General features: G+C 37.3%; 1 protein-coding gene across 9 annotated transcripts in view; it reads left to right on the top strand.

The window, feature by feature from the left end:
- lama2 (laminin subunit alpha 2) overlaps positions 1–25681 on the top strand; it is a 156758-nt gene that overhangs the window by 40615 nt on the left and 90462 nt on the right. For all 9 annotated transcript variants that reach the window (XM_023347282.1, XM_023347284.1, XM_023347281.1 and 6 more), the window contains exons 4-14: positions 7025–7076; positions 7796–7986; positions 11241–11420; positions 11679–11768; positions 14330–14447; positions 16360–16538; positions 16612–16711; positions 17077–17134; positions 18776–18878; positions 19070–19210; positions 21900–22064. In XM_023347282.1, coding sequence (XP_023203050.1) covers positions 7025–7076; positions 7796–7986; positions 11241–11420; positions 11679–11768; positions 14330–14447; positions 16360–16538; positions 16612–16711; positions 17077–17134; positions 18776–18878; positions 19070–19210; positions 21900–22064 — 1377 coding nt within the window. The remainder of the gene's footprint in view (positions 1–7024; positions 7077–7795; positions 7987–11240; positions 11421–11678; positions 11769–14329; positions 14448–16359; positions 16539–16611; positions 16712–17076; positions 17135–18775; positions 18879–19069; positions 19211–21899; positions 22065–25681) is intronic.

Below are 25681 nucleotides of genomic sequence, written 5' to 3'. Positions count from 1 at the left end.
GCCCTGTTTGGGGAGATTACGATTAGTCTTCCTCTAACAAGCACAAGTGGGCTTTATGATGTTCCGTTTAATGTTGTCATCACCAATTCAACCTAAATTACATGTTCAGTTTAACTGAATCCCATGTCTAATTATTGTTATAGTGCGACACAGTCCACACTTAATGCCATCCGTAATAATGCTGCGTGGGGAAAAACACATTTGTTTTATTGCAAAAACATTTCACACAGAATTCTAACATTTCCTTTGGGGAACATTTATGGGAATGGGTCCAAAATTAATCATATCTGTTGTCGGATTAGAAAAAAAATAATTACTGAGTTCTGATGGATTTCAATGTCACTCGCCACTTTCAGACAATAGGGACAGAATTAAAGAGGACGTAGTATGGGAAATTCACATTTTGCATGTTTTTGTACTTGAGTTTCAACTGCTTCTAAAAGCAGCCCAAGTGCTTAAATAAAACCACCCAGGATTTTTTCCAATAAGTTAATATTTTCTGGTGTCTGAAAAATTACCCATTTCAAAACCATCCAGAATGTAATATCACAAGTTAGCAGGGACTGCCTTTCACCTAACAGCCCCAGCTGAGCTCCAGCACATTTGGTCAGCTGGTTTTACCACTGTATTTGTTTTGTTGTTCACTTGCCATCCAGAAACCACTTGCTGCATTCTTGTTGGTGGTCCAGGAAGCTCTGCTTGTGCTTTTCAAAGATGGATGGTTGTATAACAGCACATTATACAATTGCGACAGTAAATGTTGAGTTGAGTGGCGTGGCCAGCAGCAGCTTGGACTCCCAAGACAGCTCATTCTTAAAGCTCAGAATCAGCAGAACTGACCAGACTAAAATCTCATTATCTAAGAATGATTTTGTGTAATAAAAATAAAAATTTAAATGATTTTATTATGTTTAGCCCACAGAGCTATCCTAACCTGTTCAAGGAGCATAATGGGTCACCTTTAATCAATATGCAAGCTGCCCTGTATCAGTGATTCAGGGTGGAGTTGGTGGTGTATTGCTGTGAGGGTTTATTTCTTCACACACTTTGGACTCCTAAGAACAGGTTGAGCATTGTTTAAATAGGACAGCCTCCACACACAGTCCCCAGATCTCAGTCCAATAAAGCATCTTTGTTATGTGCTGGAACAGGAGATTTACTGCAGCAACTAAATTATATCATTTCAATACGGACCAGAAACTGAGGAGTGTCTAAAGACACAAAGGTCCTGACGATGAGCTAGCAAGATGTGAGAAGGAAAGTGGCTGAGTGTGCATCTAAACAAGAGATGTTTAGATACTCTTGCTTTAAAGCCCATTAATTACAGCATTCAGTGTGGCAATGTTTCATCCTCACAAATAATCATCTTTCCAAATGTGAAAAAAATGCATGTAGACATCTTCATATCTCTTTAAACTCAGTCACAGATTCACTCACTTATTACCTTAATAGTAATTTGTGGAGCTTGTGCCGCATACACTAGTTCCTGACTTCTCTGTCAGGAACTAGACATGTTTTTAAATATATGTGCCCACATGTGTGCGTGTTTTCAGTAGGTGTTTTATGTATCTGTATGTGTGGTGCTCAATCAGTCCAACGAAAAGCTATTTACCCTCCAGTGCACAAAATTTCCCCTGTGACTACAGTCATCTCACTCAGAAAATGACAGTGCCCTTGTGTGCAAGTATGTGTGGTTTATCGTCTATGACATCAGCACTCTCATTTCCTCCCTTGTTATTGTTGAGCCTCTCTGGACAGAAAGACTAAATAATGAGAGAGAAAGTGGGAGCTGAGGGGCCACGTGTGTTGGCGTGTGTACGTGAACGAGACAGTTGATGTCTGTTTATGGTCCTCGTCAATTTTTCAGATGAATTCTTGAACTGTAATTGTGCCTGGAAATCCATCAGACCCGAAAATACACTGGAAGTTATCTAGAGCGACCTGCGGAGGAGGGCTGTGATTCATTTAGCACCTTTTGAGAACTTAAAATTTGGTGATTTTTAACATTTAATGTAAATATTGCATTTGTTATTAGATGTCCCAACTGTTCAATATGAAAACAAAAAATGTGCAACTACAGCAGATGTCTAAAAATCTTTCTACTATTATAGAATTTAATGTATTTTCTGTAGATTAAAATCACATTTAATAGGACTACTTTACCATTGGTGACATAACTTGGTTTAAAATGTGAAAATCTTTTCTCAGCCTCAGACAGAAGTCATTTACACTGCAGTTGTTATGGAAATGCAGCGATCAGTTTGATTGATGGACGGCGGTCAAATCACGAACCGGCTCTGCTCTCTTGGGAGGAAAAGAGAACCTGGTGATCGGGGTCCTGAAAGAGGCTGCCACTCAAAAGATGTTTTTATCCACATCTCAAAAATACCTCAACATACACACACACCTGCAGCCAATTTTGAACATTTGGAAGCTTCCACAGAGTAGATGGACATGACCCACGTTTAGTTAACTTCATTATGTATGCATTAGTGGAAATAGCTTTTATAATTGCAAAATGCTCAGATAAATGACTAAAATTTTTATTAGAGAACACATTAACAATCTTTTATCAGTTGACTTCGAAAAAGGACTCCAACCTGAAGATGAGCATGCTTGGAGGAAAGAGTAATTAGAATTTCTTTTTTCTTGAAGGGCTTATTTTGCCCTTTTTACATGTTTATAATTTTATTTATTTGAATTGGTTTATTTTTTTGTGAGGAAGAAAAAACATTATAGGAGTTCTTCATTACAGCAATTTATCACAAAAGGATCATGGACGGTCTTTGTTAATGGATGGGCTACAGTGAACTTGACCTGTTCCTTTCTCAGTTTGTACCTGGATGATAGGTTTCCATGAGAACACAGCTATTAAGTCTACCAGCTCCTTATTGAAGAGTTCAATGATTATTAATTAGTCGATAGATGTGGTAGCACAAAGTAGGCTTAATGCTCTGCATCAACATGTTTGAAGTGATTATTTCATTTGGCCACATAGATAATCTTTGGAGAAATCATAAAAGCATAAACACACTGTTGGTAATTGAAACATTCCATACAGACCAGCTTCGTAGCTGTCAACAGATTTCCTTAGATTAAATATGGATCTCTGCAGCTCCTCCAGAGTTTCCATGGTAGCTTTTCTGATTAAGCCTCTTCTTTCTCAGCTTATTTGCTTATTTTTTTCCAATTTTTTCATTTCCAGATAATGGATCTAACAGCGCTCCATGCGATGTTCTAAGCTTGGAACATTATTTAGTCTCCAAACTAGTGATAGGCAGATGAGGCCTCACTGGGTGTGTAGCACATTTCCCAAACTGCGTCGACACTGTGCTGAGATTGTGTTGCTTTGTCACTTACAGTGACATCTTCTGGATTTAGAAAGTCATTGCAGGCAAATTAAATAAAGACGGGAGTGTTAACCGGTTCATCATCCCTCATGTTGTGCACGTTGTTGCCTCAGCATTGTGGAAGTGCTCTGGTTACAGTTAGACAAAACCTGGGAGCAAATCCTACATTTTTCACCTACAATATAAATAAAAGTTAATCCATGTAAACTAACTCAAATATCCCATGGAAAGGAATTTGAATAATCTGAAAGAAAAATGATCAAGAGTGGAAATGAGAACTGAATAATTATTTTCCGTGATAAGATCAAAATGATCCCACCGGTAGTCATATACGACCCGAAAACCAACGCAAAGCAAAGAACACTAAGTATCTCCATCCAACAAAACTCACAAACCTGTTGACACAGTTTCTCCCTCATCAATATAATTTGGCGCGGTCACATCCAAACGACACAGAAACTGTCAGTCATGTGGTTTTTCTTAAAGTGATATGCGCACCGACGCAGGGTTTCATCTTGTTTGCTCAGCGCATGTGCCGAAGTTTCGGTGTCATTTGGCCCATCACCACTCCAAACCCTGTTTTGAACTTCTCCACAATTTTGTTGCTGTCTTGGTTGTAATTTCTTTTTTTTTTTTTTTTTTTGCCTGAATTTAACTTGTAGAGGGGTGGACCATATTTGCTAATTAGGTGGCATTGTTGTACTGGGTGTTATTTGAGGTTATTGAAGTAAAGGAGACTGACAGTCCGATAAATTTCCTTGTGCTTTTGCTCTACTTTGCGCTGCTAAATCACACAAAATCACATTAAAACACAAACACATGAGACTGGAGTTTTAACTTGGTAAGTTGTAGATTTTGTAGATTTTAAACAATGCTGAGAAAAACAAATGTACAACAAGCTTATGACAGTCATTTTTAGCACAGTTTGTTTTTGGCGGTTTCATTCAGTAAACATTGAATACACAGAGCCAGAGAAAAATATCAAACAAAAACATTGTTAACTAAGCATCTGTTGCAGCAAATGTAACTTTGTTGGTATAAAGTTGCAGAGTAGATTACGTGGGAGAGTGCGTAGCATCTGGTGCTATGTGTTTGCTAAATAGCATTTAAAAGCTTTAAATGCCAAAGTAACACCCAGTCTCTAGACAATGAATATGCACTTTTTATTGTATTTACATTAAAATAGCGTTTTTTTGTAATATTGATAACAAATTCACATATGGAGGATTTTATAGGTGAATTTTTAACATATCTATTTTATGCCTTATCAAAAGGCAATGATTCAAAATACAGCTGCATCGAAAGTGTCTGCAAATTATTTTGTTTGTCAGCTCAGTTAAAAAGCGGGTAGGCAGGATGGTTGTACTGAATATCTGCTGCTTGCTTGCATTCAGTTAGTTTAGCAGTGGGCTGTAATTCTGGATGATTCACATAACAGAGAGCTGTGCCAGCGCCTGCTTTATTAGTCCAGTGAGATGTTAATGCATTTCATCTGAAGTGATGGTAAATTTTAACAAGCCTGCATACCAGTTCCACTACTCTGACACAACATCCAGCTGTGACACTACAAGGTTGCATCTGTGTTTTACACCTGAAACCGAAACAACAATTTTATACGTCCTTAATCATATTCAGATTTTTCTTCACCTTAATCAGTCCTTTGTTCTCTTGTGTGCAAATTGCGGAGGAAAGTGCAATCTGGAAATGAAAGTTAATGCCAGTTTGTCGAGCCAGAGAGAATTTTAACACGTTTCCATTTGAGTGACCCGTAAACACCAGCTGTTCAGTTTAACCGCTGTAACTGTGTCCAAAGCAAACTGAGACAAAATGAATTTTTCAGCCTAAGTGTGGGCAACCCAACCACGCTGGCCACGAGGCTTAAATGGATTGATATAGCACTTAATGTTTTCATTTGTGTGTTTTACACAAATGTTCCAAAAACCCAGATCACTGATGTTTTATGACTATCAAGTTGAAGAGCTATAAACCCCAAAATGCTTAATCTGTGTGTGAAGGATTTTTTATGCTTTTGACATGTGAATACATCCAAGAGATAAAACCATTTCATATTGGGAAGTACAATCCTGTTCAAAAATATTCATAAACTCACCAAAAGCATTATTTGGATATTGATTTGAATGGTGTATAATGATGAAAAGGGTGTTTCTTAAGGTGGATAAAAAATCGTATCCTATAATTCAAACTTTTTTTTAACAAGTCTTGGATTTGCAAATTAGAATTTATTGTTCATTTTCTCTCTATTTATGTTCATTTCTATGCTAACAGGCATATACATGTACATGCAACCCCCCTAATATAGTTTCCTCTGGCTATAGTTTCAAATAAATTGCATGTTTTTTGTTGCTAGAACACAACTTCTACAGTTTTCAACTTCTTGGTGGCTATGAGATATGTCCTTTGTTACTTGAATTTCTCCAATGAACGACAATACTTAATTGGTATTTGAACAAGTGCCACAAAATGGTATAGTAGAACATTAGTTTAATCTTTGCCTTCAAATTGCCGATTCGGATTTTTTAAAATATTTAAATCTTAGTTTGTCCTTTAACAAGATCCATTAAAACTTGATTGTTTTCACTTGTACATTCCTCTACTTTGTGTTTTTTGTGCACCAAAGTCATTTTGTTTGCTTTATTGTGAGTGGAAGTAGCAGAGCTTTAAACTAACCCTGATGAAACTCCCAGACACCCCGCTGCTATAAGCTTGTACTTCTTGCCATATAAAAGAAGAGAAATATAAAAGAAACATATTTTTTTTAAAGTAGTTGCAGTCTGGCCAATTAAATTTGATCCTGGTAGAATCTCAAATTAAATCTCTAAACTGTCAGTAAATATCCTCAGTTTAAGTGACATTTATCTGCCATCTGTGTGATCTGCAGCAGGACAGTTATCAGCCGTTTATTTGTTGATGCTGTGTTGAGCTTTTGAGGCAGAAGAATTTCCTCGTTTGATCTACATTTGATCAAAACTGAGAATGTGACTCACTGAAACACCCCCTCCCAGCTAAATAAAAAGAGAAAAAAAACACATACACTGTATGAGCTAATTCTGTTTATCAGGGCACAGCTGAAGAGCTGCTTGGCTCTATCAAAGAGTCGTCATATAACAAGATACAGCTGAAAACTTAAATTTTGTCTTTCACTCATGCACACTTTTACACTCTTACTCTATCTCTCAACACACACACACGCACCCCCCCCCCCCCCCCTACACGAACACACACATCCATCCTGCACTCTGGTAACAGTGACTCTTTGTAGGTGGCTTGAATCACTGGTTTAAGGTTACCCCAAAAGACACTTTCTCACACACACACAAACACACTCGGCTGTTTCTCTCCATTCTAATTGCTGCAATATGACTCTGCTTCCCACATCATGAGAAGAAAGAGAGATGTGCCTGCAAAGGAAAAAAAAAATGTGAAGGAAAAACAGGGTGGTGACAGGGAGACACAGGGAGTCCACATTTGACCTACATCTAATCTTTGTTTTTGTTTCATGGTTTGAGCTTTGCCTGCACATCTTTCTGTGGTTGTGTTTTACTTTTTTATTGTCAGATCATTAAAAAAAAAATAAAACAAAATCTGTATTAACTATACTTGTTTTTTGGGCACCAGAGTAATTTTATCATTTTTTTCTTGTCTGCATTTTCCAGGTTTTCCAGGTTGCTTATGTGATAATCAAGGCAGCCAACTCACCTCGTCCAGGTATGAATTCTGGATGCTAATAAGGTGCTGTGGCCACATGTTTATTAAGTCGGCAAAACCCTATTTTGAGTTTCACAGCTTTTGATTATGAAGCAAAGAGCATGTGATTAGAGGGAATGTCGGTAGCATATTTTCAGCCTTTGTCTCATGAACAAATAAATCCTCTAATTACAACCTTAAGAGCAAATGATCCTCTAAGAAGAATTTACATTAATTAAATGATTAGACCGCCATTAAATTATTAGTGGTTTTACTCTAGAATGCATTAGTAATGTTGTGTAGCCTTCTTGGAGTCAAGTCTGCTACAAAGGTGGAATATAAAAGGATCTAACTTTCTCAAACAAATCAGATCTTAATTTAATTATGTTATCCTTACTGACAAAATGTAAGGTTTAACACTTCCCAGGTATCCATACGTAGATTTATTTGATTCATAGATGTGCTGCTTCATGCTGTCTTACCTATTCTTTATCTAGTCTATTTATTTTTTCCATTAACTACACTTCCTTTACTTTGCATGCAATTAGTCAAATCTTGGAACAGTTCGCCACAAGCTACTTTGCTAAATATGAATTAAACATTCTGTCAATTTTTAATGTATTATAATCAGCATGGACCTAAACAGTAGTTTCGGTCATCCATCATTGTTTGTATCGATTCTTTTCTCATCTTCACGTCACATATTTGATGCATTTCATCATTAATATTTTTGTCCACAGGTAATTGGATCTTGGAGCGCTCAATAGATGGCATGACCTTTGAACCTTGGCAGTACTACGCGATCACAGACACGGAGTGTCTGACGAGGTTCAACATATATCCACGAACCGGACCGCCATCCTACACCCGAGATGATGAAGTGATCTGTACGTCGTTTTATTCAAAGGTTCATCCACTGGAGAATGGAGAGGTGAGGGTTTAAGTTACATCACATTTAACAGCCATGTTCATTGTTGATGATCTTTCAGATTCTTTCCAAACACCCCTTCCTGCTCAGGAACCCCGGAAAATGAAATAATTTACACTGTGTTTTAGTGCACACGTAAAATTACAAGGTGTTATGACAAACAAATGGATGGTGAAAAACAAAACTGTTTTTTAACTGATTTATAAACACTGATCTCCTTTCCAGGAACTATTTTAGAGTGAAGTAATCTAAAAATGAATAGGAAGACATTTTCCTTTTACTAGCTAGAACAGTCAGTGTTGGTAGTTGCTCCAAAGTGTCACAGCCAACTTCAGTGTAATACTTCCCTACTTTTAGGAAACATCCGACTGGCATGAAATGTAAAGCTTTGTTAACTTCCATAAAAAATATATAAATATATCAAATTTAAATCTATTGAAGTTTATTTGAATTGTATTAGAAACACTTGGGTGTTTAAGAAAAGTCCGTACAAATGTGACTGGCAATGGCAAAAACAGGAACAGATCTGTCCATAAGCAGAAAGTGTGGATATTTATCTTACTAATAATGTCAAATAACCTGGAAATTCTGTACATTCACATTATTTTTACAACATCCCCTCCCTGCAGCATTGACTGTCAACGGATATGACTGGGACAGGTGTGCAGACAAAAGTGAGCTTTTGCCTTGGGATTCCCCTGAGGAGATAGTTGTATATTTTCTTAAAACGTAAACCTGACTTGTATGTTTTCACTGATTTAAAAAAAAAAACATGGTAAATTAAATCAAAAGTAATAATAGCTGTTGATGTGTGAGTATTATAAGCAAACAAAGTTGTAAAAAAAGAAAAAAAGAACAACAACAACCCTCTAATTATTTTTTTCCAGCAGCCTGTTACCAGTGTCTGGTAGGGTGATGTTGGCCATGCAAATTAGCCATGTGTGTTTTTCAAACGGTTATCTTATTGGCTGAAATCATTAACAAAAGTGTTTAAACATCCATTAAAGCTGGTATGTTAATCAGCTATGAGATTCCCCCACACCCTGAAACAGCTCAGATTTACTCTGCAAACAAATTGAATTCAACATAATAAAAAAAAAACAACTGAATGGGGTGGTTTCTTCATGACTTGGACTAGAAAGCGAAAATCAAAATTTTTTCTGAAATTGTTTTTTTTTTTTTTTCCCACTGCTTCTGTTGTACCAACGTATTCCTGGTGCATCACAAACAACTGCAAAGAGCAGTCAACAAAACATAGAAAATAATATATAATCATAGAAAAAAAAGGTCTGTGGCTATGACACATCAGCTAATCTGGTGTACTAGTGGCTAATTGGAGGTAATTACATGTGCTGAGAAGTGAATGAGGAGACAAGTGATGCTCTGGTGACGTGCATAACCATAAAACATTTTAATCAGTAACAGAAGTCTCATCATTCTTTTTGCTAGGCTCAGACTTGCACAGCTTGAGTTTACCAGTGTTTACTGTGATGCCGTTTTGATCAGCTTTGTGTGATTGCATCCAGGATGAACAGAGGAGGAAGTCTGCAGTAGCTGACATTAATGAAGAGAAAAAGGACTGCAAAACACACAAACATCTTCCCATACACACGAATTCAGGGTGAAAACAAACCAATGGAGTACAAAGGCTTCTAATTGTTGATGCTTTTGTGAAAACCTGTGTGTGAGTACATTTTACGTGTGCTGGTGTGTGCACATTGTGTTTGTGCTGTTCGTGCTTGTGTCCTGCGGGGGAGCGCTAGAGGGGGTGTGAGCTGGGAGATGTCAAGAGCTGCAAGTAACGACGGAGGTGTGTGTGCGTGCGTGTGTGTGTGGGGGGTTGACAGCTCCCTAGCCGTCTGATCACAGTGAAACCATAATGAGTCGTAGGCGATGTGTCACTGCATCGCACACACATTCACAATGTCATCTCACCGCTCAACACACATGGCAGCACACACACACATATATATATATAAATCATCTTCTTCGTTACTTCCAAGTGTGCAGCTTACACCCATCAAGTGTTCCCCCTTGACACACACACGCACACATGTGGGGGTGTACACACGCACGCACACACTCCCGCACGCAGTCAGCTCTGCGTTAGACTTTTTTTTTTACAGATGCCAAATGTTGCTTTTGGCCACATTAACAAGACAGACAGATGGACAGACAGACAATTAGAGCCTCACCCTGCTTACAACATGGCTGCTTGTTGAGGATTGGTTATCTGTGATAGAAACTAAAGCAAAAATCACCTTTCAGGCTTATTTTAAATATAGGTTATGTCAACAATATATGCTTTTGGTTTCCTAATCTGTGTTATCCTGAAAATCCCTTGTTGTGAGTTACTGTGTTTTATGAAAACTTGGTTTCAAAAGTAAGATATAAAACAAAAAACAGAAGTGGAGTTTTTTGAAGCACCCATCTTTCAACTGCTGTTTAAAATGGTCTATATTTTCAAGGCTAAAACTGTGAATATTTATATGATTTTTATATCTATATTGCAGTTTGTCAAAATGATAAGTTTGTAAAAATTGAGATTTCAACTGTTAAATCTGTCACCGTTTCATCTAATTACATGGTTAGTCAACGGTTATTCTACTTCATGTCCACTTTTGTGGGCTCTTTTCTCAAAATCATTTTCTTTTTGCTACAACTTGCCTGCACTCATTTAAATTGAACTCTGACACCTCTATTCTGTAGTATAAATTTGTGAATTGTGAACTTACTTATTTTATTTTACTTAGTTAAATAAAAAAAAATCTTCAGATATTTTGAACACAAACTGGATTATTCTTGACTGATTTCTGTAGTTTTTTGGTAATCTGATTTAGAACATGAAATATGCAAAGACACAAAGTTAAACTGGATTATTCTATGCACGCTTCATTTATGTTTTAACAAACAATGTTCAGTCAATTGTGCAAGTTTTCTGTTGGACTTGCATTGAATTGCAAACAGATGCTGGTATTCAAAATTAGTTTTCTATATTCTACTTGGACTCCTAAAGTTTGGGTAAGATCAGAGAAACTTTCCTCTTAGCACAAGAATTTTAGCTGACCAGTAAATGGGGCACACAAATTCTCATTTAAGTTAGATATTTGAGACGTGTTCTCTTTCTGATTTTGGCACAAGTTTAGTCAGACATGTGTTTATGATGTGTTTATGCACTGCAGGGGCAGGGGGTTATTGTTGGTTCTTGGCAGCATGTTTTTGATTAGCTCTATATATGCCTGTACTTTCGTCTATAGATCCATACGTCTCTGATCAATGGGCGACCCAGTGCAGATGATCCCTCTCCCACCCTGCTAAACTTCACCTCTGCCCGCTACATCAGGCTGGTGTTCCAGCGAATACGAACGCTGAATGCTGACCTAATGACTCTGACACTTAGCGACCCCAAAGATATCGATCCCATTGTGACAAGACGGGTGAGCCTCAAAAGCACAACAATATTTTTGTTTTGTAGCTTTTAATTTTTGCCTCCAATCACTGTAAAATTTAAGATACAGAATCACCATTTTTTAAAGAAAAAATATTCTAGATCTCAAGTTTTATCCTTAGGAAACCTTTATTTGTTTTTAGCAGTTAGTTGTTTTTCTTTCCAAAATCCTTATAAAAACTAAACGATCAACCCTTTATCTGATCGGTGTACTTTTAACATAACATGTTTCTCTTTCTCTTGTCAGTACTATTATTCCATTAAGGACATCTCGGTTGGAGGAATGTGTATCTGTTATGGCCATGCCAAAGCCTGTCCACTCAACTCTGCTACGAAGGTACAGCACTCCACTCTCTGCTTCTAAGTCCAGTTAACAATACCATGAAGGTAATGGAGCACTTCTATAGTACTAAACGAGAGCAAAGAGAACCCTGAGGCTGCACCTTTTTTATGACCTCATATCAAACTTTCTGAGTTTATGTGTCTAGCTGCCTTCAGGGACTCAGGTGACACTGCGAAGGATTGTCTCTCATGTCACTTCAAACACAGGTGTGTTTGATACCAGACATCTGATCTTTCTTTCTTTCTTTCTCTCTCTCTTTGACCACATACACTCACACACATAAGCGTAATCGTGTGTGATTTTCAGATGTCCTGAGGCTTAAATATGCAGTGTAACTCAGATGTGACACTGGTGTCTGGTCCCTCTGCGATGATCTCAGTGAAAAGAAGTGATATCAGTAAAGTGTGTTGAGCTCCAGTTTCCTACTTTCTTTTCTCTTTCCAGCCTTAAAGGTTACCTTGCAGAAGTGTTTAAACTGACTAGGGAAGCAGTGTCAGATTGAGCCACACTGATGCTGGTCTTTAGTTGATTTTTTCCACTGTAAAGCTGTTTGTTTGCCCTGAAAGTGGCATTTTTACATTAGCTTGCAAAAGTATTCAGCCCCCTGGACTTTTTATTAGGATTTTTATAACATAGACCAAAATTTAAAACACTTGAAATGCAACCAAATTGCAACAATTATCAAACGGCTGCTGGTGAAATAATACAGCGTATTAAGTGTAATTATAGTACTGTGGTCTGTTACAATTTTTTGCATCTAAGAACATAGCTCAGCATGTTAATATTTGGTCACCTATTTCATGTATTTGTGGCAATGCAATACAAATGATTCTTAAGCAAATCAATTGAAAAAACAACATCATACACTCTTGAGCCAATCTATCTGATGTAGATCTGTTTTGCCAGAAAGAATCTACAGTACATGAATTTGTGATAAAGTATTTAAGTTTACATTTGTGACTTGACAAACATGAAAACTTTCTCTGATGTTACTTGAATGTAATAAGAATTTTTGTAAGGGATATACGTTAGTGATATTACTGTATTTTAAGATCTTAACATAACTTTTTAGGCCAGTATATATCTAGATTGCTTCCACATTATTCTTAATCCTCATTATCCTAATTTCTTTGACACAACTTCAAACAGCCAATGCAGGAAATTTTGGGTAAGCACATAATGGAACTGTAATTTCTTGAGTGTCTCAGATGAAAGCTCAGCACAATGGCCGCTGAATGTTTTCTGTTTCAGATAAAAAGGGGAAATTTGCCACTGCCAACAAATCCAAACTTGGCTTTCGCCTTTGCTACTGCACTACAACTCCTTCCAGTTAAATCCAACACCCTCACAGAATAACCCAATTCACAGAAAATCCTCAGCTGAATTGCTGAACCTTGGAATTGGCCAGCCTCCTGTTACATTCTGCTTTTTACTGGCCATGTTTTAGCTTAAATTGTATTTCTCTCATGGGGGAATAATAGAAAACCAATTTTCTATTTACTGGCGAGCTGGCAAATTTTTTTAGTGCAACTCGCTCTCCTGTGGATACAATGTTGTTTGTTAGGCTTTTAACAGGTCATTCTTGTTGTGATTCACTGTGTAGAGCTGTCGTTCCTTTTTTTTTTTTTAGATATGTACGACTATTTTTAAGAAAAAATAGCTTATCCTCACTTAATCTGATCTGTTAGATCATATCAGATTTTATATTCTTGCGAAATTTACAATTTTTGTCAATATCTTCAGACGGTTAATAATGGGGGGAAAGACATTTAATTTCAAACATTTGTATTTGTCATTATTTAGTCAGAGTGACAACAAAAAACGCTGAAATAGTCGTGATCAAAACAGGACGTAAAACAGGAATGTCCAGAGTCGATCTTCAAGGCCTGGTAGCCCGCTAGAAGTTTTGAAAACCTTTGTAGCCATGGTTACTAAAGCCAGTGTTGATACTTTTGGCATCGTCCTGCATGTCTTACATGTTTCCCTTACATGTGCTTACATATGCTTCAGCACACCTTACTTCAGGTGATGGCTGATCAACGACTGTCATGCCAAACTGCAATCACCTGAATCAGGTGTGTTAAAGACATGTAGGGCGATGTAACTTAAAGACCAATTTTCTGTTGCACTTTGTCCTTCCATTTAACTTTCCAAGTTGATGGCTACTGGCCAGTGGAAGTACAGTAAGGCAGAAAGAAAATGTTCAATAAAAACTAAATTAATACCAGTCACGCTTGAATTATGTATTTTTCTGTTAACTAAGCAATCCTATTTGACTTACCGTTTCAAAATTTGGATTTAGTGAGCTTGTTCATTTGATTGATATACCTTTCAGACAATCAAAATTCAAGTCTTAATTATTTTAATAGCAACTCAACAGACTCTGGTGAGGAAGTGACATGAGTGGTATTTCAGACTGTGCCTATTCTTTCTGTTCAAATTTGCAGCGATCTTCTCATAATCAGCTTCCAGCCTGCAGAGGACCAATAAATCAAAACAGCTTCAACGTCTGTAAAACACATAGTGACTGTGTTTGTATTTGTGTATCTCTGTAGAAGTTTAGCTGTGAATGTGAGCACAACACATGTGGGGAGAGCTGTGATCACTGTTGCCCGGGTTACCACCAGCAGCCATGGATGGCGGGAACCTTCCTCACTAGACACGTTTGTGAAAGTAAGGAAAAAATTCATATTTTATTTTCTCATGGGCACTTTAGCTTCTATGTTCATCCACAACATGTCAGCCGGTGTGGAAACAAAGCTCTTAGATGCTGTGGTCACTCATGTTATGCTACATAATGTTTCCTTAAACCATATTGAACCATATGAACCAAATATCCTGATGTACTTCAACCTTACATTTGATTAACCTGAAATGACTCTAAAAAAAAAAAGTGTTCAGCACTGACTCCATCCAGCCAGGTGGAATTGGACTTTGGTTTATATTAGACTATCAAAAGTCACCCCTGCATCCTTGATCAACAGCCGTAAAGGGACAATGTCAGAAACCATGATCATAAAACAAATTACGACATGTAATCTTACTTTTATTTTACACAGGCAAAGTTGTAATCACTTTTTGTGCCTTGATACTGACATAACATCGCTTCTATAAAGAAGGTTGTAACTAGAGCGAGCATTGCAGAATCAATCGTTAAAGATGGAGCAGGGCCAGAATGTCTTATTGCTAAACTGTCAATTTAAAAAATTACAGCACCATGCAAAAATATGAATGCATCTTGGACTTGTTCATATTTTGTCACATAACAACCACAAGCTACATTACGTTTTATTGGGACTTTTTGTGATGTATCAGTTTTATTCTTGTTATAATGCAATCCATTCAAGTACAGTGTATTATGCCATTGGTACAAAGTCATCCAAGGAATCTTAGCCAGTGGCATTAAATCAATAACTTTGCAGCAAATTCTCATTTCACAACAGAACAACATACTTTTAACCTCAAGAGGGTTTGAGAAATTGAAATTTATGTTGAAGAACACAGTCCACCTAATCCATCCACTATTAGAAGCCAAGGCGTCATTGTATCTACTTTAATTTAAAGTCAATTCTTAGGTTGTGCATCATATTTTGAGATAACAGTGATCTTACAAGGTGAGAGACCCATTTATAATATATAGCAAATTATATTTTTTTAAATCAAAGTTTAAGGAATTTTGCTTCTTTATAAATTGAACTGGAAGGACCAGAGGATCTGCTGAGGAGGTTGAGGTCTTGTGGAGAGCAAGGGGCCCTCCTGAGGAGCTTTCTTTGACTCCATGGTGGCATCAGCCATCTTCTATGCTATGTAGCATGGTTTCTACAGCTGAGAAGAAGCAGTTAGATAAGCCAATCAGGAATGGTCATGGGTGCTCACTCGGCCCAGTGCAGCTGGTGGGAGACAGAAGAGTCGTGATAAAACTGCATCAGTGTTGGACAATGTCTCCCACTCAGTTCATGCAGCGGGTGTTGCTGAACTGAGAGCTCCTCCAGAGATGGACACCTGCATCTCAAGTACATAAAATTACTGCAGATTTTTCCTCTGTAAGACTTTATAACAGCCACTGCTCCCTTCAAACGCAACAAGTTTTTATAAGTCTGCTTTTATTTGTACATCCCTGTTTGCATAGTTCTCTCACTTTATTTAAATAGTCTGTTTTTTATACACATATATAATCTATCTTGTACACTTTTATCTCCAAATTAAGCTACTCAGCTGCACATTACTTTTAATCTAAGCCTTCTACTTTAGAATAACTGCACAGTATTATTTTTCTTATGTTGTTAATTTGTACTTTCTGTACAGTCATTTATTCTTGTTTTTATAGATTTATTTTGTACATTTGTGTGAATATGCATGTCCCCACTTACTTTGCTGTGACACCTGAATGTCCTCACAGTGGGACAATAAAGGATATTTTATTTCTATTTTTGTTACTCAAAAACCCTTGGGGACTAAAAAGTGGAAAATATTTTTGTCCCAGCCTGTGAACATAAAACCCAAATCAGTGAAAGTTACTCCCGGCTGCATATATTGTGCTGTACTTTTTTTTTTTTTTTTTGACTTTGTTCATGTGTGTTTTCAGAGTGCAACTGCAATAATAAGGCAGAGGAGTGCTTTTTTAATCAGACTGTAGCTGACCTGTCCTTAAGCCTCAACACTCACGGTCAGTACCGAGGTGGTGGCGTCTGTATTGGTTGCCGTGACAACACAGCTGGAATCAACTGTCAAAGCTGCATTCCTGGTTACTACAGACCTACAAAGGTGGGTAGGATATACACAGATATTTACAGTAGTGGTATTATTCCAGTTAAAAATGGTCTTTTTTGCCATCCAGGTGGGTGCAGATGAAGAGGACCCCTGCATCCCTTGCTCTTGTGATCCACATGGTTCTATTAGTCAGACTTGTGTTGCAGATGAAAGCCAAGCTTCGCCCGGTATGCAAACGTTTTCTTCTCTTTGCTCTGACGTCTGTCCATTTTCCTCTGAGAAATTTAGAGCACACACATTTCACTTTTCTTAATTGAGCTTAAAGTGAGACTTAGATCTGAATGTGACACCTTGTTAGTCCAAATGATGTCCTGTGGGATTTATGTTACTGAAGATCTTGTAGAAATGGCTTTGACGAAGCCAGACTATTTATATTAAGAGGTAATTTTGCTCCTTTGAGTATTTTCATTGTTTTTATATCATAGAAGTAGATCTATTTTAGTTTCTGTGAGACTTTGTTTCCTTTTTTTTGTCCTGCTTGCTCATAGTGTCTTCTAAGATGTGTGTCCCTTTGTATGCGTTTGATTGGCAGGTCAGCCAGCAGGGTCATGCTGGTGTAAGGAAGGTTTCGGGGGTCTGCAATGTGACAGGTGAGAGACCCACATACTCACGAACTGAAAGACACAGAAATGTAGTGACAGGTGAGCAGAGCCTTTCAGCTCCTGTCTGCTCAAATTATTGTTTTAAAATTGCCAGAAAGCCATTAAGATCTGAGATAATGATGTCACACTGTGATCGTATATTATGTATGAAAGTCACATAATAAATGATCATGTATACCCATGAGATATGTGGCTCTGCATCCTGATAATTGAAAGTTTCGAAAAATTTATATTGACTATTACATTTTATTCTTAAGCCATATCCATTAGAAAGGTGATTTTCAAAATCTATGAATCTATCCATTGAGGTTTATCATGTTATTTTATTCAGCTTTATCAAGTTAACGTTTCTATATTTAAATACTAGTTTTTGAATAAAAAATGTAACCTAAAATGCAACAGACATTAAAAAAATTATAAATTCAATGTTCTAAAAACATACAAAGAAATGTACATAATTTCTGTCTTTCAGGGAATTAGTAATTCATTGCAAGCTCATTTAAAAAGAATTTTATAGACTTAGTTTTAAAAACAGAGAGCAAACAAATTAAATAAAGAGGCCTGAAATTTAAAAGAGGGTTGCCATTTTGGTGTTGGAAATGCATGTTTTTCAGGTGAAAGGAAATCATGGCCCTCTTTTTTAGTGGAATTAGAGTTAGAGAATATTTTTCAACTTTCACAGATTTTAAGCTGTTTTTGGAGTTGTTTAATATGATGGCTGAAAAATAAATCCTGTTCAAAAACAGGAAACAAAAACAATTCCAAGGTTTTTTTCACAGTTATGTTACAATTTAATCAAAGTTGACTATTTGACTACATAGTGATTCAGAGTCTTTTTAGAATGAAAACAATTACTATTTCAGTTTAATTTTGCTTATTTGTCTTCAACACATCTTTACTTTCCACTGATTACATCCTTTAGGTACCATATAAATAATTTAAAACCTCATCTAGTGAAGAATTATAGTTTATGCTGGGAACGGTTGAAGATGCGTTACTAACTTTTACGAACATGAATCTCAAAAATATGATAACAAATCCTGTTCTACAACCTTGATCATGTTTATTATGCTAAAGTCTTTGTATTACTTTGTAGTCAATAGTGTGAAAAGCTACACTGTGGTCTAGCCAGATTAGCATGCTCAAAGTAGTTGTGTTGTTAAAATCTAATAGTAAAATTGTTGCTTTATCTTCACTACTGCTATATTAACTTAATAAACTTGCGTGTTATAAAATTTCCTACAGATATTCCAAAATAATGAGATTTAGCAGTAATATCTTTAGGATGCAACACATTTTTAAAGTCTGACCTCTTAAGGGAGGCTAGGTACACTTTGTCCTGTTACACTTTGTTTTTGTTTTGTGACATTTTCTATGCAAGCCATGCCATGAGTTTGACGTATTTAATAAATCATGGGCAGACAAAAGTATTTGCACGGTTTATGACGACAACCAATAAAATGATTTGACAATTTTAGAAAGTTTATAGATACACAAAGCATAAAAAGATTTACTCAAACCCAACGTTAGTGTTTTCTCGTTTTGGGAGAGGGGGGACAATTCAAAAATAGGTTATACTGACTCTTTATGATGGTTTTCTTTATTGTTGTTAAATTCATTTGTCTCCAGATGTGCTGTTGGTTATAAAGACTACCCAACGTGTGAGCGCTGTAATTGCAGAGTGGAAGGAAGCATCAACGCTGACCCGTGTGTAACACCGTGTATATGCAAGGTTGGAGACAGACTCACACACACCCTAACACACGCATTCACACTCATTATGCCAAGTACTTTGTGTTAACCTTTCTAGCCTTGTCATCATTATTTTCACCACATTAACACTGCAATGGCATGCCTTTTGCCCATATCTGAGTACAGCTCATAAACTCTGTTCCATGTACCGTACTTCTTTTCTGTGTGCAGGAAAATGTTGAAGGAGAGAACTGCGATCGGTGTAAACTTGGTTTCTACAACCTGCAACAAGATAATCGACGTGGCTGTGAAAAGTGTTTCTGTATGGGTATTGCAAGTCAGTGCTCTCCTTCAACTTGGAACTTTGAGAATGTAAGCAATTTTGCATATTCACATCCTTCTCTGTTTAATGGATGAAGAATATGATGAAATGACCTTGCTAGGAGCTAGGAACAAGTCTCTTCTTTAAATAAAAAGCACCAGAAGGGTGTCTCCTGTAAACAAACAAACAAAAAAAGCACATCCCGAAAGGGAGACTTTTAAGTTACCTTTGTCCCAAAAAAGACTTTGCAGAATGGTGTTGTCCCACTATTAAAAAAAAATATAACTTGAGTGGAAATGATTTTGAAAAAAGCTATTTTTCAATCTGCTCACATTGGTCTAAGCTTAATTAAAATGTAAAAATTACATTTTAATTAAATGTAATTTAATTAAAATTACTTTGAATACATTGTATTCGGAATACTTTAATGTTTGAGTGAAGTATAAAAAAACCAAAAACTGTTGAAGTATTTTATTCTGACTATCTAGAAGCATTTTCATTGTATATATATAATTATACACATAAGACAATTTTATTATTATTTTTTTACTAATGAAATGTTGCATATTAAAGTCGAGGTGCAGAAATGATCACTCTTCTTGGTCCATTTGTGGAAGTCAATTCCCAAGCAAAGATTAAATTGCAGCTGACGTAATAGCATTTACCGAAAACATGGACATTTTCCAAAATTCTGAGAAGATTGCATTTTGTTGTCAAACACAGAAGTAGATCATAAATCAAGGCCAATATATGGGTAGAATGTGGACCTGACAGTTCAAAAGGCTGCTGAAGTTTTGCAGTGCCTAATTAAAAAGTCAAATTGAAAATTGTTTTGTTTTTGTTTTGTGTAAAGCATTTGTGCATATGTGTACTTGCAATTTCCCTTTCTCCAAGCACAAGACCTGCTTATGCCAGCATATCCTAGACTGAGTTAGAAGCACAGGTCTTGTACAGTTTCTTTATGTTGGTGTCAGAATCAAGCTTCTGATATGGTTAAATAAAGCTAAAAAAATCAGTATCTGTAATTGTTAAAATGGTAAGTACAACTGTCCAGCAAACCAATCTATAGATTAACTAGAAATCTGTTTGCAAACTCACTTGAGGAGTATATTAATAATAGATATTATAACAGAATGCATGGCTTCATTCAATATTTATGGTATTGGCAGATGAACATACTTAAAAACATGTTGTTTGGGGAATTGTTTGCAAGCAATGATGTGTAATGACAAAAAGGTAGGGTTGAGGTCAACCAGGGTCAACCTTAACCTTGTTGTCACAGAGGTAAAATACTTACCCTAGTGACAACAAAACAAAACCAGAATTAGAGGAATAAGACTCAGAATTGTTAACTCTGTTAAGATTTCTAGATTCTGGGGAATTCAAGGTCTAAAAGAAAGAATCAGTCATTAGAGTACAGCAAAAAAAGGGGGGGAGTGTAGGGTGCAAGTGAAAGGCAAGGTGAAGTGCAGAAATGTTGTGGGAAGAGTTTAGAGAGGTAAGACAAGTAGACAAGTCTGGGAAGGAGAAGACAAGAGGCAGCAGGGAGGAGAGGGGTGAAGCAAGAGCAAAAGAGTTTTAACTGACAGGTGGGGTGGGACAGGGGGAAAGAGGAGATGCTGACAGGATGACAGCTCTGATTTAGATACTGATAGTGAGTGCGTGTGGGTGTGTGGGTGCCTGTGAGTGTGTTCCAAAGGGGAAACCAAGGTTAGGTTAATTGTAAAGACACGTGTGCGTTTGGCTGGCTCTGGCACTCACACACACACACCGAGATGCACACCATCAGTCAAGGATTTGGGGGAAGAAAAAAAACTCTTTCAAGGTGTCAGTTTTTAGCTGACATGTGACAGATGTACAAAACAAATAAAGGTGTTTCTTATTTATAGCATGCACTGTGCAAATGTGCATTAAACTGACACAAACAAATGGAATATATTTTTGCAGTATTGACATTCTTGTCGCAGTTTGTTTTATGTCGGGCTGTGGAAACGGAGCTCGGATGATATGCGAGCCAATCTAGTTGAACATTCACTACGTTGTCAGTTACAGTTGTATGGAGCATCAAATTAAGACCATCCACTGGGCTTTATAATTAAGCTCAAGGGATTAAAAAGCCTGGCTACCCTATACACGACTTAAATATGTTTTCAGTTGAATGCCACTGATCAGGTGACAACAAGCAACTTACTTCTACTAAAGTACGAGAGTCAGGTCTTTTCAAAAAGCAAAAATATACTAATAATTACCGCGGGGATATTATGAAATGTTAATATCTGCTTTATTTTTGGTGCACCGACAAAGGTTGCAATTTATTCTGAGGTGGCATTATCTCTTGTACGTCGTTTGAGTCACCTGGCAAAATAGGGGAGTATTTAGTGTGACATGGAGTTTAATTAACAGCATTTTAACATGTAAACATAAACTGGATGAAATATCTCTGGAAATTTATTGTAAATGTACAGCTGGTCACCATGCTGTGTGTCTCGTCTGGTGAGGCTGCTGGAGACTTGCAACGATAAAAACTTGAAATTGAAAGCTGACCTCTTTGTAAAACCTTGACTTGCAATATAGCAGGAGAACTGGAGAAAAGGGTACAATCCAGCAAAAGTCCTTTTACAAAATAAGCCCTTTCACAAAAATTACTTCAATTATACTGAGCAATTAGAGTAAAAGAGTTGTCTGTAGAATAAAGTAAATGACCTCTTTTTCTTGTGTGTGTGGTTGCTGTGTTTTTAGGTGACCACTCTTGCTGGCTGGCATCCGGTTGGAGAGACAGGAGGGAGGGTGTGGTCTGTTCACAGAGAGACACCTTCATATCTGACCATCAGACACTTGGATGTTGTGAACGATCTTGGCTCCGCCTACTACTGGAACGCACCTGAAATATATCTTGGAAACAAGGTTAGAGCAGACAAACGTATTTTCCTGTACTATTGCATACCTTCTGTGTTGCTAATGATATTCGTGATATTCGTGAACTTTTTCGCTGCTGTGTTGTTTTGCTGCTCCAGTCTGTCCTGTTCCCTTTGAACCATCTGTAAATACAAAAAGATTTTCCAAAAAACGTTATTATATTGTTCAACCAGACCAGGCACACTCTCTTGATAGGGGTGTGCACTCCTCTGTCACATCGGCATCATGTTTCGTTTGAGTAATTTTTGCTTAAAAACATTGCTTAGTAATTAAGATTACGCTCTCATCGTTTTACAAATGGATAATGAAAACAACAGTGAAAACATGTAAATGCTCCTATGATGCTGCATCATTAGCCTCGAATGCGTAAACACATCCAATTTGTGGTCTCAAAATAATGCCTCCTGGGTGGATATCTGCTGAGAATACACCCCGCTGGGATGCTCACCTCCCTCCCAGGCCTTCTTCTCTGGATCAGCTTCTGCTAATGTCGACCGTTTGATTTTGCACTGGGGTTTTCTCTGGGTGCGATTGGACTTTTATCACTCCAGCTGGTAAATAGCTGCAGTCCATGTTTCTGAAGTTGTTGGCCTACTACTACAACAACAGACCAACTGTGATGTTTGTGTGTCGTGGCTTAGAGGGATCTACCACTGAATTTCATTACATTGCGCCCTGCAGGCCTGGCTTGTCATCTCACTTCTTTGTCTAAGCGTCGATTCCTCCCTCCCCCTAACCATCCCTCCATCCCAGCCTCTTTTCATCGGCCCTGCTCCTCTAACTCTCACTCCATCTCTCCAGGACTCCCATTTTTCACCTTGCTGTTCCTAAATCACCTCCCTCCACCCCTTCCCCACCTCACCTCTCTTGTCTGCCTCTTTCTCTATCTCTCTCACTTGCTTTGTGTCTCACGGGATAAACAGTGTTTCGCCTGTTGAACTCGATAATCAACTGTTTTTCTCTTAGCGCCCGCACACATGCACACGGCGAACACGCAGCCACACACCGTTACGCTCGCACAGACTCCCAGGTCTACATAAGTCAGATAATGATGTGTTTTGGAGGCATTAGGGATGGCGGAGCAGAACTGCATGCCTCCAAACATGGGAAACAAACAAATTACCATAGTGTGTGTGTATTTGCGTGTATGCATCCATGTGTGCGCAATCGCTGGAAGCGCTATATGCTCGTACTGTATGAAAAAGCAATTCTTTGCTCCATTCTGATTGCGTTACAGAGATGGATGCTCTTTGACTTGATGTGACTCTTTCACACACAGTGGAACGTCATTTTAGTGTGTGTCATTGGAAGTGACAAGCTGTGCTTGTTATAACAAGCTAGCAGTTGATGTAAAAGAAAGTAAATGTGTGTGTGATAATGTTCTGCATGGTCTCCAGCTTTATTAATGCAGTGAATGCTCCTGCTCTGTGGCTGCTCGTCCGACCAGAAGCATTTTCCACTCATGCTCGCCGAGTATTTTATTGCCAATGTTGGCCCAAGGACTGCTCATCCACAAAGATGGTCGTTCTCATCTTTAAAGAGCATGCTGTTAAAAGAATATCCATGCAAGGTTTAGAGTTTGTTTGACAGCAGTGAGGCCATAAATGGAGTTCAATTTAGAAAGCCAAAAATAACTGTAAGATGTTATAAAGTGAGAAGTAGCATAGTTTATTTTTAATGTAATTGAATATCCTTCTTAACATCCATTAATATATTTTTGCTACGTTTCTACTTTCTCAGCCTAGCTTTATTTCTTTTCATGATCTGTTCAGATATATGCATGCATTCTCACACATACTGTATTAGGTTAAAAGCCCCCTTGCAAAATGTTACTTGATAACACATTTTTTCATGACAAAAGTCTTGCCTAATTTTGGCTGGAAATCCTCTTAAACGAGCTCTACCAATTCTGCTGAGTCATCAAATATCCAGGCAGAAATTTAACCAAAAATTTTTCAACAGCAAAACATCAAATGTGCTTGAGGTGCAACTTGCAAAGGAACATTAAATCAAGTCTGACAATAAAATCAAATTCATAAGCCCATGTCTTTAAATCCGCATAATGTATTGAACATTTCTGTAACCTTAGGGGACATTTTATTTTTATCTACAAATTTCATAGTCATTATAGAACAAATGCTTCACATCAGGAGAGTGTAATTCTGTTTTTAAGTGCCTGGACCCAAAGTAAATAGGATAATACCATCCTATTTAGTGCAGAATTTACAGCAGCCTTCAACAGCTGTCATATTCCAACTTTTCTGTATCCATCATATTTGGCGATTTAAAACCCGACTTGTGGTCAAGACAGATGATAGCTTCAGAGACACAGAATTCTCATCATTTGGAGAAACAGAGTGCCAGAGTCAGGCAGAAACAGAGTTCTGGAAGGTTGAAAAATAGAGATAAAGTGGTGATGGATGAACATGGACAGAAGAGAAATACTCTTTCCTGACACATGATGTAAAAGCACAATGTGCTGGAACTCATGTCCAAACACACAACTTGGCTTACAATTCATTTTCTCCAAACCTTATCAATAACCTTTCTTCTGGACCTTATGAGAAATGTTTCTCAGCATTTGTTTTGCTGTTTAGCTCCATGAGTGAAGTTGGTTCACGTTAAAATATCTAATGTGCACGATCCATAAGATAATTAGATTTATATATTTTTATCTTCAATAATTTTTTGTTGTATAGATTAAAAAGTACTATTTAAAACTGTAGCATTTTAATGAGCTATTATTTTTAAAGGTTTACTATTATTTTTAAACTATTAAGAATTTTAGAGACCTACAAAGGCTTGGTTGACAATCAACCAGTCAGCTTTTGATTTTGGGAAAAGTTTTAAAATGTAAAAGGTCATCCTTCTCTTTCATTGTTCTGGTCATAAAGGTTTTCCCCAGAAGGATTTGTCATTTCTAGGTAGGGAGCTACATTTTGGAAGAGGTTCCCCTTCTTGATCAGTAGCCTCTCAGTCCATGGTTACATACTGTACATGCATACATAAACACATAACTCAGCTATAAAGTTTCTTTTGTGAGCTTCTTCAAGTAAGATTCACAACACGCTTCTGCAACTGACTTTCAAGACCCAGTGATCCGTGGGAGTGCAGAACAATAATTGATTGGCTCTAAGACACTGGGAGCAAAATAGTGAGTTGCTCTTAGTCTTCAATTTAAATGAGATGTGCATACTGAGTTACAGTTCCTCTAACCTTCTCTCATCTGCCTCCTGCAATAATGATCATGCTGTAGTCCTGCGCACACCCACTTCAAAGTGTGACATTGTTTTTAAGCTTGTTTTTTAAGTTGCACCATCTGCATTACTTGACACTGTATAAAACGTCACAGTTAATACAAAGTTTATATAATGTTCGTAAAGTGAGCACCACCAAAAGTATTTAGAAAAATATATCTAACCAGACAAACCACCTCCTTGTGATTTTATACATCTGACATGTTCATATGTTAATGTACTTTCAGAAAAAACTGAAATGAAATGATCCATCAATAATCAAACGTACATTTACAAAGTTGTAAACCAGTCAAAACTGGCATGGGAAACGCTGTAGATTTTTCTCTTAGTAACTTTATCAAAGAAAGA

Source organism: Xiphophorus maculatus, chromosome 15 (assembly GCF_002775205.1).
Source record: "Xiphophorus maculatus strain JP 163 A chromosome 15, X_maculatus-5.0-male, whole genome shotgun sequence".
NCBI lineage: Eukaryota > Metazoa > Chordata > Actinopteri > Cyprinodontiformes > Poeciliidae > Xiphophorus > Xiphophorus maculatus.
The sequence above is the reverse complement of the archived record's forward strand: the minus strand, read 5'-3'. Positions and strand labels throughout refer to the sequence as shown.